Source organism: Meleagris gallopavo, chromosome 2 (genome assembly GCF_000146605.3).
Source record: "Meleagris gallopavo isolate NT-WF06-2002-E0010 breed Aviagen turkey brand Nicholas breeding stock chromosome 2, Turkey_5.1, whole genome shotgun sequence".
Taxonomy (NCBI): domain Eukaryota; kingdom Metazoa; phylum Chordata; class Aves; order Galliformes; family Phasianidae; genus Meleagris; species Meleagris gallopavo.
In genome coordinates, this window is record NC_015012.2 from 27,471,118 (window position 1) to 27,488,050 (window position 16,933).

At 39.5% G+C, this 16,933-nt stretch overlaps 1 protein-coding gene across 4 annotated transcripts; it reads left to right on the forward strand.

The window, feature by feature from the left end:
- The first annotated feature begins 908 nt into the window (after positions 1–908).
- Positions 909–15,814, forward strand: LOC104909664. 4 transcript variants are annotated; one of them, XM_019612732.2, is made up of 5 exons: positions 909–2,151; positions 6,971–7,051; positions 7,482–8,565; positions 12,199–12,387; positions 15,313–15,814. In XM_019612732.2, exons 3-5 carry the CDS (start codon positions 7,795–7,797, stop codon positions 15,487–15,489), a joined length of 1,137 nt encoding a protein of 378 aa, XP_019468277.1. In that variant the 5' UTR covers positions 909–2,151; positions 6,971–7,051; positions 7,482–7,794; the 3' UTR covers positions 15,490–15,814. The 4 variants fall into 4 exon arrangements, with proteins under 4 accessions (XP_019468277.1, XP_019468276.1, XP_019468280.1 ...); XM_019612731.1 differs by lacking the exon at positions 909–2,151 and adding an exon at positions 2,171–2,447; XM_019612735.1 differs by lacking the exon at positions 909–2,151 and adding an exon at positions 2,171–2,447 and having other exon boundaries at positions 8,300–8,565.
- Positions 15,815–16,933: the final 1,119 nt, after the last annotated feature.

Below are 16,933 nucleotides of genomic sequence, written 5' to 3' on the forward strand. Positions count from 1 at the left end.
CCACTGCCCTTATTATGCCTGGTTAGATGTCACTAGTTAGGGTTAACATCTTTGTATCCTCTTCTGTGTCAGGCTGCACCACAGCTATCTTCCCTAAAATACTTCTTATTGAAAGCTGTAGGTGGGCAGATCACAGTCAGTCAGAGTGCTTTTCTTTCCTTACTTACATTGTCTCCCAGCTTACACAAAGAAGCTGGTAGGAAGAAGAGAGGGAAGAGCAAAATTGTAACTGATTGACTTTGCTTTTTACCTTGTCCTTCAGCTCATCTCTTGCCTTCCATTACGTCTTCTGTTTCACACCAAATCTGCTGATAGGCATGTAAGAGGCTAACATTGAATATCCTGTCTCACTCAGAGAAAATACTGAAGGTTAGGGTGATTCCTACGTTTGCCCACAATAAAGAAGTTATCTGTTCTAGAATCACATATGTCTCTTTATGCTTCTTGCATCTGCTTGTATCCCCAACAGGGCATCATTTCAGCAAAATTCTGTAGGTCAGCAGAAGAGGGAAAAAAGTCCTTATTCTCTTACTGAAGTTTCTGCTTGATAAGCTCTCTGCAGCAAGGACTATATTTTTTATTGCCTGACTGGAAGTGGCCTTGATTTCTGAGGCATCTATAGACACTAGCAGAGAACAAATACTGAATGTCAGCAGCCTTACAGCTGTGGGAAGCAAGAAGCAGCTGGTGTTCATCTCACACAACAGTTCTGAAACTTGTCCTCTGACTAAATATAAAAACTGTTGGCAGATGGTGGTTGACAGTGAACAATCTCAGGAAATTCATAAATCAGTTGAATTTAACCTAATGCTAGAGAAATTCAGTGAAGGTGACCAGACTTTCAAACTCAGAGCACCAGGTTGTTATCTTCATGATGCATCTTGCCCAGCTACTTTATATATGTTTTGTATCTCTCTAGCTTTATTTCACTGATTAGAAAAAAATAAAATGTCAGACTCTCCTTGTCCTAGTTTTGGCTAGAGTTATTATTTTTCCTAGTGGCTGGTACGACACTGTTTTGGATTTAGGAGAAAAACAATATGGATAACACACTGATGTTTTAGTTGTTGCTGAGTACTGCTTACACAGAGTCAAGGTCTTTTCTGTTTTTCCCATGGTCCTGCCAGCAGGATGTAGTGGGGGCACAAGGAGCTCAGAGGGAACAGAACATGGACTGCTGACATGAGCTGGTCAAAGAGGCAGTCCATACCACATGAACAATAGAACTGGGAGAGTTGGCTGCAGGGCACTAGCTGGGCATTGGTTGGTGAGTGGTGAGCAATTGCTTTGCGCATCACCTCTTCAGTAAATACATATGCATACTGTATATATCAATACATATAGTAGTTATCATTACTATTATTTTTCCTTTCCTTTTCTTAGTAAGTAATTTTGATGTCAGCCCACAAGTTCTACGTTTTTATTTCAATTCTCTTCTGCATTTCACTGCTGGAGGGGGTGAACAAATGGCTACATGTTGCTGAGCTGCCTTCTAGGGTAAACCATAACACTGCTCTGTGGAGAGATTTCTAAGAGGAGCAGCTAACTGGACAAGAACAATAAAATAGCTTACTCATTTCTAAAACCGTAGGCTATTTCAGAGCACATCATGCTAGGAGTCAAATACAACTAACAACTATCTGTTTAAGTCTTGTGTGGTAGCATCCTCCCTTACAGGAATAGCGAGCATCTGAGCAGCCCTTTTTTCCTCATAGTGCGTTGCTCTGAGCCTTCAACCGGTGGCAGCTGAGTCATAGGCAGCTTATGGGTATTCAGCTTCAGTTCAGCTCAGGGCTTAGGTGATCTTGCTGCTATGGAAGAAAGTGAAATTACACAGCTGTGGGCATTGTCAAGCCAATCAGAAATCTGCCCCTCCTTCAGATTCATGCTGCAGTGTATCACTCCCAGGTGGTGTGCTCTCTCTCTCACCTGTGGACAGTTAGCCTTCCCAGTGAGGCTTAGCAGCTGCAGGGAGTTGGGCCCAGCCAGGAGGCAGCTTGAATATGTTCAGGGTTACATTGTATTTGTTAACATAAGATTAGTATGGGAACACCAGTGATGTGGTCCTGTGGAGGCCGAGACAGCCAAGTACAGGGACACTGCAGTCTATGTGGCACCAACAGACAGCGAGCACAGGAGAAGGAAGGCCAGGTGGGCAAACAGGCAGATTCAGCCACACAGGACACAGAATAAGTGCTGGGCTGGGAGGAGTAGTCCCTGAGCATCTGTGCCTCATGCCCTGAACCACCCTGAGTGACTGTGGGCAACAGCAATAGCACTGGTTGGCCCCAAGAGCCCCTGGTGCTAGAAAGGCTGTTGAAGCTGAACAGCCGTTAATCCGCAGCCAGTAGTGCTCGCAGCCCCCTGGCTCTGAAAGGTTCTGTGCAGGTGGTGGTTTCCACAGCAGCCGAGTCTTCCTCCTCAAGTACTGTGCTACTCCTGTAAAGGTAACCAAGCTGCACACCCCCATGCTGTCTTTGGCCAGGCCCAGCCCACTGCAGCTACTAGGCCTTACTGAGAAGGCTAGACTTTGTCCAAGGGATTTAAAATTTGTTTCCATAACTGTGGACTTGAGGAGGTTTCACAGCTGTATCTGACCCAGCCAGGCCCAAATGAAGGTCAGAAGCTGTGGTGGATGTGGGCAGCGTTGCACAGCAGGGCTTCGTTCTAGCTGAAAGGCCCTGTGGCCACAGCTGTTGGATGGTGGGGTTATTCAAGAGGGTATCACCATGTGCTCTGTAATTCTTCTGGACCACCCACTTCTGGCTGCTGTCAAGGACCGTGCTAGAAGGACCCTTGATCCCCCTGTGAGCGAGCAGTGTAATTAACCCTCTGTGCCAGGATTAGTGCAAAGCAGCAAACTGCAGCAGGATGGAGCATTTTATGAAGTGAATATTTAGGTCTTTTAAATATTCACAAGTGCTACTTAGCTGTAAATAAATTATATTTGATGTCGTACACTATATGTGTGCAGTGGAATTGCTAGGCCACAGCCTGAAGCAATGGTTGAGTACCAGGTGAGAAGACATGGCTAACCCAGGGAGCTCAGATGCAAGCCATGCATCTGAGTGACTGGAAGCGGTGGAGCCTGGATCCATCTCTCCTCACTCTCATTTCAGGGTTAGTAGCAGAGGAAGCAGTATCTCTCTGGATAGAGACTGTATTCCTCTTAAGCTGTTAGTGGTTTTGAGAAGGGGTGAGCTGATTTTTATTCTTAAAATAACTTTGCTGTGAAGCTTAATACAAGTTTCTGTGCTAGAGTTGTGTCCTTGCTTAAGGAGCCAGAGAGGGGAACCTTGACTGCAAGAGGGTAAAATCGCTGGGCAGCAGGGTTGTGGGTGATACGTAAATAATGAAAATGTCTTCACAGTCTTCTAAGGTAGGATGGAAGGTCAGCTCAGGCTTTGATTCACTGATTTTTTTCCATTACAATTTACATATACTATTAACATCCAGTTCCTGGCAGAGAGATTGCTAACAGCAAAATACGCTTGCTTTTTGGGTTCCAACCTGAAAAACTAATGCTTGCTCCTCAGAAAACAGTACATCACTTAAACTATTTGCCCAAAATGTAAAAAACTCTGAGAACTGTTACAACAGTGGCCTTACAACAAAACATCTCTCTATTTTAGTAACTCTCAAAATTACTGTCTCTGAACATTACTGTACTTAGGACAGTGTCTGGGTCAGCTGTTGAAAAAGGGAAAGAATTATGTGTGTTAAACTATATTGCAGAACTAGTGATCTGTGTTGTACTTGAATTTTGTAACACACAATCCTGAAATCCTGGAGGCCTCATAAAATGACTCTTCCATGTAGAGCCAATGTTGAAATAAGGGTACTTAACTAAGATAATGTGTTTTGATGTAACACATGAAATGGATTTTGCCTAGATGTTATATGTAGTCCAGGCCAAACTAGTCCATGCCATGGCAGCAACAGTCATGCTTGTATTTCAGGAAGTCCACATTTTTCTCAGGGATTACCTTGGAATCCTCTTTGAACTGCTGCTAAGAATAAGACAAGAAACATTTATAACAGACTTTATAACTAAGCTAAGGCACCAAGCCAAAGCTTTACAAATGAAAATCTAATTAGAATTAATTAAAACATAAACATTTTCATAAGTTTGTGGTTGCAATATTCATGTGAGCATATGAAAAAATAAGAAGTATTTTTAGTATTTTTGTAAGTCATGTACTCTTAAAACTTCTGCTGTCTTCATCTCTGATTAAGCCAGAGCAGTGGTGAGTCATATGTAAAATTTATATTGTAACATCATTTCAGATGGAAAAGATTTGTATACATAAGCTAGAAGTAATAAGGTAATCTGTGCTACTTATTTCCTAAATCTGAAGCTCTATTTGCCATTAGTTGGTTTTAAGGTGGAGGGAGAAAATACAAAGTCATACAGTTTTTTTCTATGTGTAAACAAGGACATTTTCAGGTATGTGAATACCATTGTTCTTTTTTAAAATTGGAGGACCTTGGGATTCATGATGCAAATAGTAATCTCTTGAACTTAAGGACTAACAAAATTACACAACTGCCATCATTGCTGTACAATAGGATATACACTGTCAAAACTGTTAAATAGAATACATTTTTCATCAGTGTGATTGCTGTTATTTAAAGTCAATACTGACTCAGCTAGAACTGTAACTCTTTGGTTTGTCCAGCACTGATGGATAAGCATAGTCTGCAGGTTGCTATACATGGCAAAGAGCTGGGACTGAAGACTATTAATTTATGCAATACTTATATTACCACAGTCTTCAATCGTATGTGGGATTGTTAGAGTTGTCTTGTTTCAGATTTACCATAGTCAAAGCCCCTAAATTTTTGCTTTTTTATATTATGAGAACAGTATAGAGAGGTGATGCCCAAATTTTCTGGCCAAACAATGTCTTCCAAAGGCAAAGGAAGAGATTAACATTCCCAAGATGACTGAAAAATTGGTGCCTGCAGACATGCTTAGGTCAAACATTCCTATGACTATCAGGCTTCCTATGACTATTACATTTAGTGCATACTGCACATATGTGCACACATCCTGAATTTCCTCAGGAAGATGGTGGCTGGGAGTGTACTGCTGTTAACAAACATTTTTTTCTTGATGTGCCTCCTGCTCCTTCGTGGCTCACAGGAATGAAGGTACCAAGAGGTGGTTACAGGCCAAAATAATTGTTCTAGTGAATCACACCTCGCCCACAGGCTGCAAGTTAAGCTTCCAGCACACTAGAGATTTGTCAGAGAGATGAGCTACATTCCCTTGCAGTCTATAAAGTGCTCTTGACACCTCTATGGTGAACACAGCAAAATTATGTATCCCCTGTACTCTTCGCTGGTAATGGCACAAAGTGCACTAATCTGCATCTGCTGGCAGGAGAAATTAAATTAATTTAACAGTGCTGACACAAAGCTTTTGGTCACCTGCAAGAATAAAGGGGAATTTCATGCCTCTCTGAGCCTCCTTGACAGTCAGTGAGCTCAGAAAGCTTTCCTACAACACAACACAAGAAAGCAAATTTTGTGTCCTTTTCTGTGTTTGTGGTGAGATTTGTTTGACATTTGACAGTTACCTAGAAAGTCTTTTAATGACAGGTAAGACTCTAGAGAGCAAAAGCAAAGATTGTGACAGCAAGCCATATCGCAACATCAAACAGCAGTTATGTCTTCTGCAGCCATATGTTAGTCTCCTTCAGCTGGTTTCACAGTTAACCAGGATTTCTTTGTCTCAAAACCACAAGCCTTTCTTCTTTTCTTTTTGTTTTCAGTTGAATTGCTGTGTCTGGGTTCCTGAAGCTGTTTTTCAAAATGTGTCAGCAATTCACAACCTTGGCAATTTTTTTTCTTGGTTCATTTTTGTTTAAAGGTGTTGGAGAAGCTGTCCCATTGATGGGAAGAAAGTAGTAAGTTTCTCATTACGCAGGAATTGCTAAAGCAGTGGCTGCACAATAGAAGATGAATACTTAATGGAGCAATACTAACAACCAATGAAAAGAATGCAAAAGCAAATGCAGAAGCCAGTAACAGGCTTCCTAGGGCAGGTGACCTGTCATAGCTTGATTATGTTGAAATTTTGAACGCAGAGAGAATCTGTAAATCCAAAAGCGGAAGTACAAACAAAACAAAAGAATGCTCTTGGGAGGAAACAAAGGAATAAAATGGGTTTACTTCCAGCTTTTACTGAGAGCCTCACTCGTCTTTGATTTAAGTATTAAATGAAACTTATCTAAGCCGCATAATTTTTCTGCAGAAAAATCTGCATGAAGCTCTATCACCAGAAATGGAAATACACTCCCACAGTATGCTGCTCTAGGAAGACCATAGCTTATCTCATTACATGCAGTGCTATCCTCAGACATGCAATCAATTATTCAAATAATTTGTTGACAATTAATATAACTATTTCTAATAAAAAACGATTACTGTTAGGAATTATGTGATTACATCAAAATCTATGCATTATAAATTCAGGAAGCACAACTTAGAAGGTGAAGAAACATCTTTTTTCAATTTATTCATTTTTACTAGTTAAAAGGACCGAGGAAGGTTCATTTATGTGATCACTAAGAAGGGGTTCACAGAACTTGTAAGAGAGAAATTACTGTCTTTATTACACTTGTTGCTGTCGGTAAAGTAGTAGAATCTCTTCAGTTATGGAGAATTTAGCTTTTTTTTTTTTAATAATCAGGAAGGATAAGAAACATTTGAATTGTGTGATTGACATGCAAAAAAAGTGCATATTTATGTTTACTTTCTACAAAATCACGTCTGTAGTGCTAAGTAAGCTACTTCTGAGAGAACATAGGCACTGGAATACAATCAGAAAATTCAAAATTTTTTTGGTTTTAATCCTTCTCAGAATGTTTGCCTTTCTTGCCATACAAATTTATATTTTATCTTTGCTTCTATGATAGGCTCAACTAGGTATTTGATTTCTTGTCTTTATTAAAAATCATTGCAGAGCTACTCGATCTTATTCTGTGACAGCGGAGGCTGCGGAGGCTGGAACTAACTGCTGATGTCAATTAATTCTGCAAGCAAGGTAAAAAAAAAAAGTAAGTTTTTGAAAGGTCTTCAATCAAGACCAATTTTGTTAGATATGTGTTTTAATGGCATTGTACATTAGACTGTATGATACAAAGGAGTGTTTCATCTAAACAAAACGCATCTTGTCAACCAGCAGTTTGCAGTATTGGGTAAAATCTAACTCATACTGAAAGCAGCAGAAAGTCACTGCTGATTTCATTAATGAGTGGAAGCATCTTGGAAGAAGAATTATTATGATTATTATTGTAGAAAAATCCTCCTGTCTAGATAAGCTTTAGTTAAGACTTAAATCACAAATATATTTCTGTTTTTAGATTTTATTTTAGAATGACATATCATATAGCAGCCAAGTAGAAAAAAAATCACTTTCTGCACATTTACAAACATATAATCATGTTTTAATTCATTTCAATTTTTATTTTAAGTTTGTTAGACTGACATAAAGCCCTTCAGGAAATACATGAAGATGGATGAGACCTACTGAAACATCTTCCGCATTCTCTTTCGTCTGGAGGTCTTACCAGTGTATATGACTGCCTGATCGTGATAGCTCATCTGTCTGCATTGAATGCATTTTCAAAAACATAATGTTTTTCCGTTGCCAGTAATAGTAACAGATCTGCTCTAATGCTGGAGTATCAGCAAGTGAAGAAAATTTCTCTACTAAAAGTTTTGATGTAATAGAAAATGTTGGCATGACCTCTACTGACAGAAAAGTTCTCCTCAACAGTTTTTAATATGCAGAGCAATGGGAGTTCAGCTAAAAAGCTACATATGCAGAAATGCCTCTCATTTACTCATGTTGACGCAGCATCGGTTTCAGGAATTTCTGAAAATCTTGAAGTTAGCAAAGAACCTGATGCACAGATTTTAAACTACAATCTAGAGATACCACCTCAAGCCCAAGTCATATCAGTACCACTTTCTTGTTTCTCACCTATAATGCAGCAACTGATATCTACCAGAATTAAACAAGCCTCTGAAGTAAGGGAGGCTACAGAAATACCAACTGTTACTTATATTTGGCCAGTGTTAAAGATAGGAGAGGCTTGCAAATGTTCCTGGGGCAGACTTCCAAACATCCCAAACTTAGCAAGGTGCTGCTCTAGTCCTCATGTAGGAACTGAAGATGTAATGTGTTCCCAAGTAACCCCAGTGAAACAGCCTGTACAAGAAGAGCAAGGCAGCAAGACAACAAAATCATATCCTCTTATTTTAAAATCTTCCAATACTGTTGTTTCAGGAATTCTGAGATCATTGGCTAATGCTGAGAACAAGGACTATAAGAATATTTTACCACTTTCGTCTATTAGCCCTATTGGAAAGAAAATGAAAATTCCATTTAAGGAAAATGCTATGATAATTCATAATAGAGAAGTCTACATCCCTTACATAATGAGACGTGAAACTTTGTCAACAGAAATGGAAATACACAGTCAAGATCCGTTGCTCAGGAAGATCACAGTTTCTTTCATTACTTGCAGAATTATCCGTGAAAGGACAGAACAGGTAAGACTGCACATGGTAATGGATCTGAACAAAAAGAGCAACAAAAAAGCTCTTTTTAGGGCTTTTTGAAGCCAGCAGAAGTGCTGTGTTGCCAGAGGCTGGCAGCTTGCGGGCAGACGGCTCATCAAGCAGAGGTAGAGCTGGAGCTGCCCACATTTCACCTTGACCCTTGGCTGCTAGGCTATGAGCAGCCTTAGGGAGATCACACATCGTTAGCAAACAGTCTCACTGAGAATAGGGAGGGGTAATCGATGTGTGAGCACAGGCCCATGCTGTCCATATGGTACTGCAGCAGGAGGTGGGTTTAGTGACACGGCACGTAAGTGCTATCCCTCTTTGCTTGAGACCAGCTCTCTGGCAGTCTCTGAGACCATGGTTTACACATGATCTCCAGCGGACAGCGGGTTTGTCCTAAGACGACTGAGGCGACCCAGATGGAGGGCTTGCCCAGAAATGTGGCTGTTCAGGACTCTGGCTGAAGGGAGTGCCTGAGTTTGCTGCTGCCAGTGAAGGGCAGCAGTGATTCCACCTGCATGAGGTGTGAGCAGGTGGATGATCTGCTCAGTATGGTAGTGGAGCTTGAGGAGGAGGTGAAGAGATTAAGGACCATCAAGAAGTGTGAGCGGGAGATAGACTGGCAGAATAATTCTCTTCCAGTAATATTGGATACAATACACAGTAATTGATACCCCCCAAACAGTGGTGAACCTTCTCACCTGCCATAGTTGAGCAGAGGGAAACAGATTGAGAGAAGAGGAGGAATGGAAACAAGTCTGAGCTTTGTGATGCAGGCAACACCCATCCTGACTTACCTTGGTTTCCCAGGTGCCTATATGTAATAGGTTTGAGGCCCTGGAACCTGGGGAAAAGATGAATGAGGATGCAGTGAGAGGCCTAACTGCAAAGTTGTATAAGTTGAGGTGGTCAGCTCCACACCTCAAGACTGCTTCCAACTGCTTCCACCAGAAAGGAAAGAAGGGTGATGATTGTAGATCACTCCCTTCTTAGAGGAATGGAAGGCCTTAAATGTTGGCCTGATCCTATCTGTAGGGAGGTGTGCCGCCTCCCCAGGACCTGGGTCAGGGATATCTCTAGAAAACTCCCCAGTCTGATCCACCCCCCTGATTATTGTCTTTTATTAATAGTTCAGGCTGGCAGAGATGAGGTTGCTGACAGAAGCCTGAAGATTATCAAAAGTTATTTCAGGGGACTGGGAACAGGTGTACAAGTAGTATTTTCCTCTATTCCTTTAGTGACAGAGAAGGACATTGAGATGGGCAGGAAATCCCAACTTATAAACACATGGCTGAGAAGGTGGTGCAAATGCAAGAATTTTGGGTTCTTTGATTATGGGATGATTTACTTCGCACCTGGCCTGAGGTCTGCTGATGTGTCTCACCTGTTTCATAGGGGGAAACAGATCCTTGTCCAGGAGCTTGTAGAGAGGACTTTTAACTAGATAAGATGGGGGAAGGGAATAAACCCAGGCCTGATAGAAGTGAGCCTAGAGGAGTGATAACTGGATTAGGGATGAGGCAAGGGGCTCAGTTGAAGCGCATATATGCCAATGCATGCAGCATGGGCAACAAACAGGAGGAGCTGGAAGCCATGGTGTGGCTGGCAAACTATGACTTAGTTGCCATTACAAAAACATGGTGGGATCACTTCCATGACTGGAGTGTTGCAATGGATGGCTATAAGCTCTCCAGAAAGGATAGGTAAGGAAGGAGGGGTAGTGGCATGGCCCTCTATTTTAGAGTGTTTTGATGTAACTGAGCTTGCAGCTGGGGATAGCAAGGTTGAATCTATAGGGGCTCTGCTAGATCTGCTGTTGACAAACAGAGGTTTGGTGGGAGATACGGAGGTCAGGAGCTGTCTTGGACAGAGTGACTGTGAAATTGTTCTAGGTGAAGCCAGGAGAGGGGACAGCAAAACTGCTACCTTGGACTTCTGGAGAGCAAATTTTGAATTGTTTAGGACACTGGTAGGGAAAGTCCCTTGGGGTTCAGTCTTGGAGGATAAAGGGGTCTAGGAAGGCTGGTCACTCAAGAGAGAAGTCTTAAAGTTGCAGGAACAGGCTAATCCCCTAAGCTGCAAGATGAGCCAGCAGGGAAGAAGACCGGCATGGATGTACAGGAAGCTTTTCCTGAGGTTCCAGGAGAAAAAGAGAATCTACCTTCTGTGGAAGAAGGGATGAGCTACTCAGGGAGAGTACAAAGAAGTTGTTAGGATGAGCAGAGAGGGAATTAGAAAGGCAAAAGCCCAGCTTCAACTCAACTTGGCCACTGGAGTAAAAGGGAACAAGAAACTCTTTTACAAATATATCAACAGTAAAAGAAGGAACAAGGAGAATCTCCATTCTTTACTAGATATGGCTGGGAACGTAACCACTGAGGATAATGAAAAGGCTGAGGTTCTCAATGCCTTCTTTACAACTGTCTTTAAAAGTCAGGTGCTTGCTACTCTACTCTCTCACCTAGAAGTCTTAGATGAGGAGTGGAATAAGCCCCCCACGATTTAAGAGGAAACATCAGAGACCTACTATTCCACCTGGACTGCCACAGATACATGGGGCTGGATGAGATCCATCCAAGAGTGCTGAGAGAACTGACAAAGATGATAGCCAAGCCGCTTTCCATCATCTATCAGCGTTCCTGGTCAACTGGAGATGTCCCAGAGGACTGGAGACTTGCCAGCGTGACTCCCATCTACAAGAAGGATCATAAGGAGGATCTGGGGAACTACAGGCCTGTCAGCCTGACCACGGTGCCAAGGAAAGTTATGGAGCAGACTGTCTTGAGGGAGATCACGTGGCATTTGTGGGACAACTGGGGATCAGGCATGGTTCATGAAGGACAGGTCCCACTTGAGCAACCTGATCTTCTATGATCTAGTGGCTCACCTGGTGGATGAGGGAAAGAATGTTGATGAAATACACAAAACTTCAGCAAAGCCTTAAATTCTGTCTCCCACAGCATTCTCCTGGAGAAGCTGGCAGCCTGTGGCTTAAGACTGGTACACTCTTTGCTGGGTAAGGAGCTGGCTGGAGGGCCAAGCCCAGAGAGTGGTGATGAATGGAGTTAAATCCAGCTGGCAAATGGTCATGAGTGGTGTTCCCCAGGGATCGGTGCAGGTCTTTGAGTTTTCATGGTTTAAAATTAAATAAAATTAGATAATGCTGAGAAGGTGTCTATCAGTATTTTTTAGTAAATGGTCAGGGTGAAAGCATTGCACTTACGTGAGCAGCAAAGTGCTATTTGGAGAATAATAAGTTCAAATTTAGTATAATCATAGAATCACCAAGGTTGGAAAAGACCTCCAAGATCATCCAGTCCAGCTGTCCACCTACCACCAATATTTCCCCACTCCCAAGGGAGAAGTTGTTTCTAAAAACAGGTGATAAGTGCCAACGTGATAATATCTTAAATTAACAGTGAAATTAAAGAGAAGAGGGAAAGGACTACTGGCAAGAGATTAACTGACTTGACTGAATCCTGAATTAAATTTATTCCTCCTTATAGCACTGAGGTAGAGAAGAATCTAGAAATGAGCTATGAAAGAGATTCAGGTAGCAGGAAAACTGCTATCCAACATTCACTTTCAGGTAGTAAAGTTCTATTTTTCTTATTTCAGTTCCTCAAAAAGGCTGCTTTCCCATCCAAAGAACTGCAAAATAGAAATGAGAGAGAAGCACAACATAAAGTAGACAAAGAACTAAGAAAGAAATCTGGTGGTGTTAAAGATATAAGAATACATCTCAAGAGGATAAATCCCAGTGAATTTAAAGAAGATTTTGGCAAAGATTCTACATTTAAATGGAAGGTAACCACCAGGACAGAGAAATGGAAAAAAAAAAAAAAAAAAAGAGTCAAAGGATGCTTTTGCCCATATACAAAGGACACTTAATTCTCAGTGTAAAAATATACAGCATTCATCACTTTGAAGTGATCATTACACATCATTAGTACTCATTTCAAAACTTTTGGGCTTTCTGAGCCCTTGTCATAAAACATTTTCTATTTGAGAACTTACAATGTTTATAAAGATTTAAGCACCAGTACATATTTGTATCAGCTATTGAAAGTCAGGAAACTCAATCTTTGCAGATTACATTCTCGTTACATTCTGTCATTTCTGCAAGCTTTGTGTGAACATTCTGCAAAGAGTAGCACATCATGCTGAAGATAGCCTTTATCATAAGTAAGATTTCAAATAAGTAACTTTTTCATATAGGGAATGGGAGATCTTAATCTGTACTTCACATCTGGTTGCACTATGCCCTAGTGGAGTGCATCTTTTTTATGTGTATGTTTAAAGTTATTTTTGATAACTAAGAATGTTGTATTAATGCATAAATGCTCTGAAAGAACACACATATAATTCATAGTATCTTAACAGTATGCTCATCAGAATTTCTATGTATTTCTAAGATGCAATTGTATCCCTTTCAACATCGCACAGAGTAATCACAAAGCAAGTGAGTGTAGAAAATGAAATGAAAATATATAAATTTTCCTCAAGTGTGAAACTAGTCAAACTACAAGATCGCAGTCCAGACTTGTTTTTACTAACGCAATTAATCTACTGGCTTAGCAAAGACACTTCTTTTGGAGTTTAGCTTAAAAACTCAAATTCAGTAATGTAGTGAGCTCATGTTAATATTGATAGCAAGCATGACAGGTCCTTTTTAAGATCTTAGTACTATTTGCTACAATATATTTGTAATGAAATGTTAGGGGTGAGCCCAAGACATGAATAATGCCAGAATGTCCTCATGGACAAGAACAAGTCTTATTCTAAAACTGGTTTTTGTTTTTTCTCTTGAATTATCCAAATTTCCTTAGATTAGATCATCTTACTCAGTTAATAAAAAGTCTAGTAAGAATCATCATAATTTATTAAAGTAAAATCATTGTGTATATGTTTGATCCTTCTTCAGCAGCAAGCTCAGCCACTTGAACCAGGTTTGGCAAAGAGAAGAAAAAAAGAGTGGGAGTAATCAGAAAAAGCATATTCAACTTTGAGATGTAGCACTGCAAGAGACCATGAGGAAGGAAAACATAATTAGTCTATGCAGTGTGAAAGTTTAAAGAACACCAAGCATGATGCCTGATTATCTTTTGGGAAGAGCATTGGACAAACCCTTTTCTTCAGCATACAGTATTGCAGGCAGGCCTAGATACAAGCTGAGCAGCTTTCAGAAAAGCCTGAAAAAGAGATTATTTCTCTTGACATCACTGGAAAAAAATGCAGCAAGGCACTATATAGTATTCATAGGAAATGTGTGGATCCTTTTGCTCTGGATTCCAACAACACTACTCAAATGACTGAGAGCTCATCCTTAATTTTACTTTAAACAGCCTAATACAGTAAATAATATAAACTTTTGGCATACTTTTTAGCAGAAAATAGAGTTCTTAGGGTTTAAACCTTAGCCTGATATGTTGTTTGTACTGTTTTTGAATTTTCTTATGAAACTAGAGTACAAGAATAGGACATGCATTGTATTCTGAATGTGCCTACTGAAAGCCATGCACTACACAGCTGCTAGCTGTGTGCAGATGGGGATACATCCCACTGGTATGCTCTCATTTTGGGAAAGCAAAGTTAATAGGAAGATTGGAAGTGGCATTGAGTACAGCGTTAGGGTACTTTATTCAGCAAGCATAAATTGACAGATCTGTTTTGTATTTGTTATTTCTTTCTATTCATCATCTCTTTAACACAGCATAATAAATCTGACAAGCTATCTTGTTTTTATTAGTGAACTTAAGAGCAAATTTGGGAAGAAGTCTTGAAGAGTTTTGGTTTGTGGTTTTTATAAAAAGAAAAAAAGAGAATATTTTATCAGGACAGAAGATCAAATATTTGCCACCTTACAGATTCCTCTACCCATCAGTGAATTTGTACGTTCACTGACAGCAAGCTTCCTCACCATTGCCTTTTTAAAGTACAGTGCAAACTAAAGAAATGTGTAAAGTGTAAGCCCTATCCCACTAACCCTCCCAGTGGAGTACATTGCTTTCTACCCTGCTTTGCCCTCATTGCAACCTTCCTCCAGGCACCAGTCTGCATGTATGTGCCTCACAGCCCCAGTTTATTTTTGCAAAACTGAATTCCCAGCTATAATTTTCTCACAAACACTCCACATCTGGTAAATAACACATAAGCTATATAATACAAACAAAATAGCCAGTTCTCTCCCAGATTCACTCCTAGAAATAGGAATGAGTAGTTCCTCAAGCATCAGGTTTCTAGCACTGTGCCAAGACCAACACAACATAAACAAATTTTATCTTCTAAAAAGTCAAGACTGTGTTTTCATTGTTTCTTCTTGTTAGCAACTTTTTTTTTTATTTTTAATCGGCCACTAGATCAAATTCATCTGAACTGACAAGGCAGACACAAATAAAAAAGACCTATCTGGAGAGAGCAAGGTTTAAATACTTGACATTTTTCAGTTAGCTCATCCTGCTTCACTTTATTGTTATTATTATTTCCATTTTATTGTAATAATACAAACACTTTCTCCAATCTATTTTTGAGGTAGAAATCCTGATCTTTAGTTTTCTTGTCTTGAAGAGACAGGAATTACTGAATTATGCGCCAGTGTTCTTATATCATCTTATATGATTTATCTTATATGATAAGATTATATGATCTTATATTGATTACTGCAATTGTGTTCCTTGCAGTCAGAATTATTTAAGAAATAAAGCAGTGAAGTTCTACTTTTTCTCATTTCAGTTCCCCAAGAAGGCTGCTTCCCCATCTGAAGAATCACAAAGGAGAATTGAGAGTGTAGCACAACAGAAAGAAGACAATGAACTAAGAAGGAAATTTGGTATTGTTAAAGATATAAGAATTCATCTCAAGAGGTTAAAATTTCCATGCGATTCAGTTGTTTATCTGCAGCAAAGTTAGCAAGCAATAACAAATTACTGTTTCTCTTTGACCTATTATCTCCTGTTCAGTTTGTAGCATTCAAGTCACAATTTGTCAACTGAACCTTAAACTAATGTCTACTGATCCTTTCAAGATCTTTGAGAAAGACCTACTTTTATTGTCCCTGAGTGGAAATTATATTGATGTACACTCAGCATTCATGAAAAATGCGCTATAACTTTTTGTGAAATATTTCAAGGCCAGATAAAGCAAAACTTTCCAGAGCACAGGTATGAATTACTTTTCTTTTTTCCTTTCTGCCAGTACCAAAATAAAGCATCTGGTGTTAAAAAAAAAAAAAAAAGGAATAATTGTGCTGGCTGTCATTTTTCTTCATTTTTTCCCCAGTAAATATGCCAAGGCAGGTTCTTAGTTTTGTCAATGTTTCTCCATCTATCCACATTTTCATTTCTCAACACGTGTCCCAAAAATCAAGTACCATCAAATACCTAATGAAACACCTCATGTTTATTCTAGAGCTGTTTTACGCAGGTGCTTCCACTTGCCTGTCTGATATTGAGAATTTTCAAATACCAACAGTGTTATGAGAAGTTCTCATTAACTTTAATTGTTACTGTCACTGCCTTTTCACTATTTTCTACTGCCATATCCTCCTCTTTGCAGATTATATTCAATTTGTTGTTTTGTCATTTCTTCAGACTTTGTTCGTTGTAATTAGAATTATTCAAGTAATAAAAAAATATTTTACCTCTTCTAAATTATTGATCCTTACCTTTTTCTGATTTGTGATCATTTCTTGAAAATTAGGTTTCTGTATAGGTTAAAATACTGGAATTAACCCAAGATTTTTGATTCTTCCTGAAGCACATTTCACATACAAGTTCACTTTTCTAAAGAGAACCTCTGCAAAATGTTTTCTTTTATATGCAAAACAAGATTTATAAGAAGGGTAGGGTCTGTTAGCAAAATAACTAGTATATTTAGAAAAATAGAGATGTACCATATTTCAACATTAAATGCAAAGTGAGAATAATTTCTAAGGATATAAAAAAGTATGCATTACCCGGACAATCCAGGATAAATAAAACATGGATTACATGTAGTGAAAAGTAGTTGATGCTAGAAAAACGTGGTAAGTAGGTTATTTCCAAAGGGACAAGTGACAGATATTGGAAGACTGTGAAAAGCAGAGATGGCAGAGTGGGGATTACAACGAATAATACATGCCATATAAAAATGAAAATCCAGAAATTATAATGCAATGCAAAACCGATGCCTAATTTTTTTTTTTATCTGGCTTTTGGTATCAAACAATTATTAATTTTTGCTGCTGGTTGTATGTTTCATCAAAATATTTAGGCTTAGTTCCAATTTCAAGATACCTAAAAGCTGATCACTCACATGATAATAATGCTGAAAATACGTTTGAGGGAGTTGGGTGGGGAAACGTGATTTAAGACTG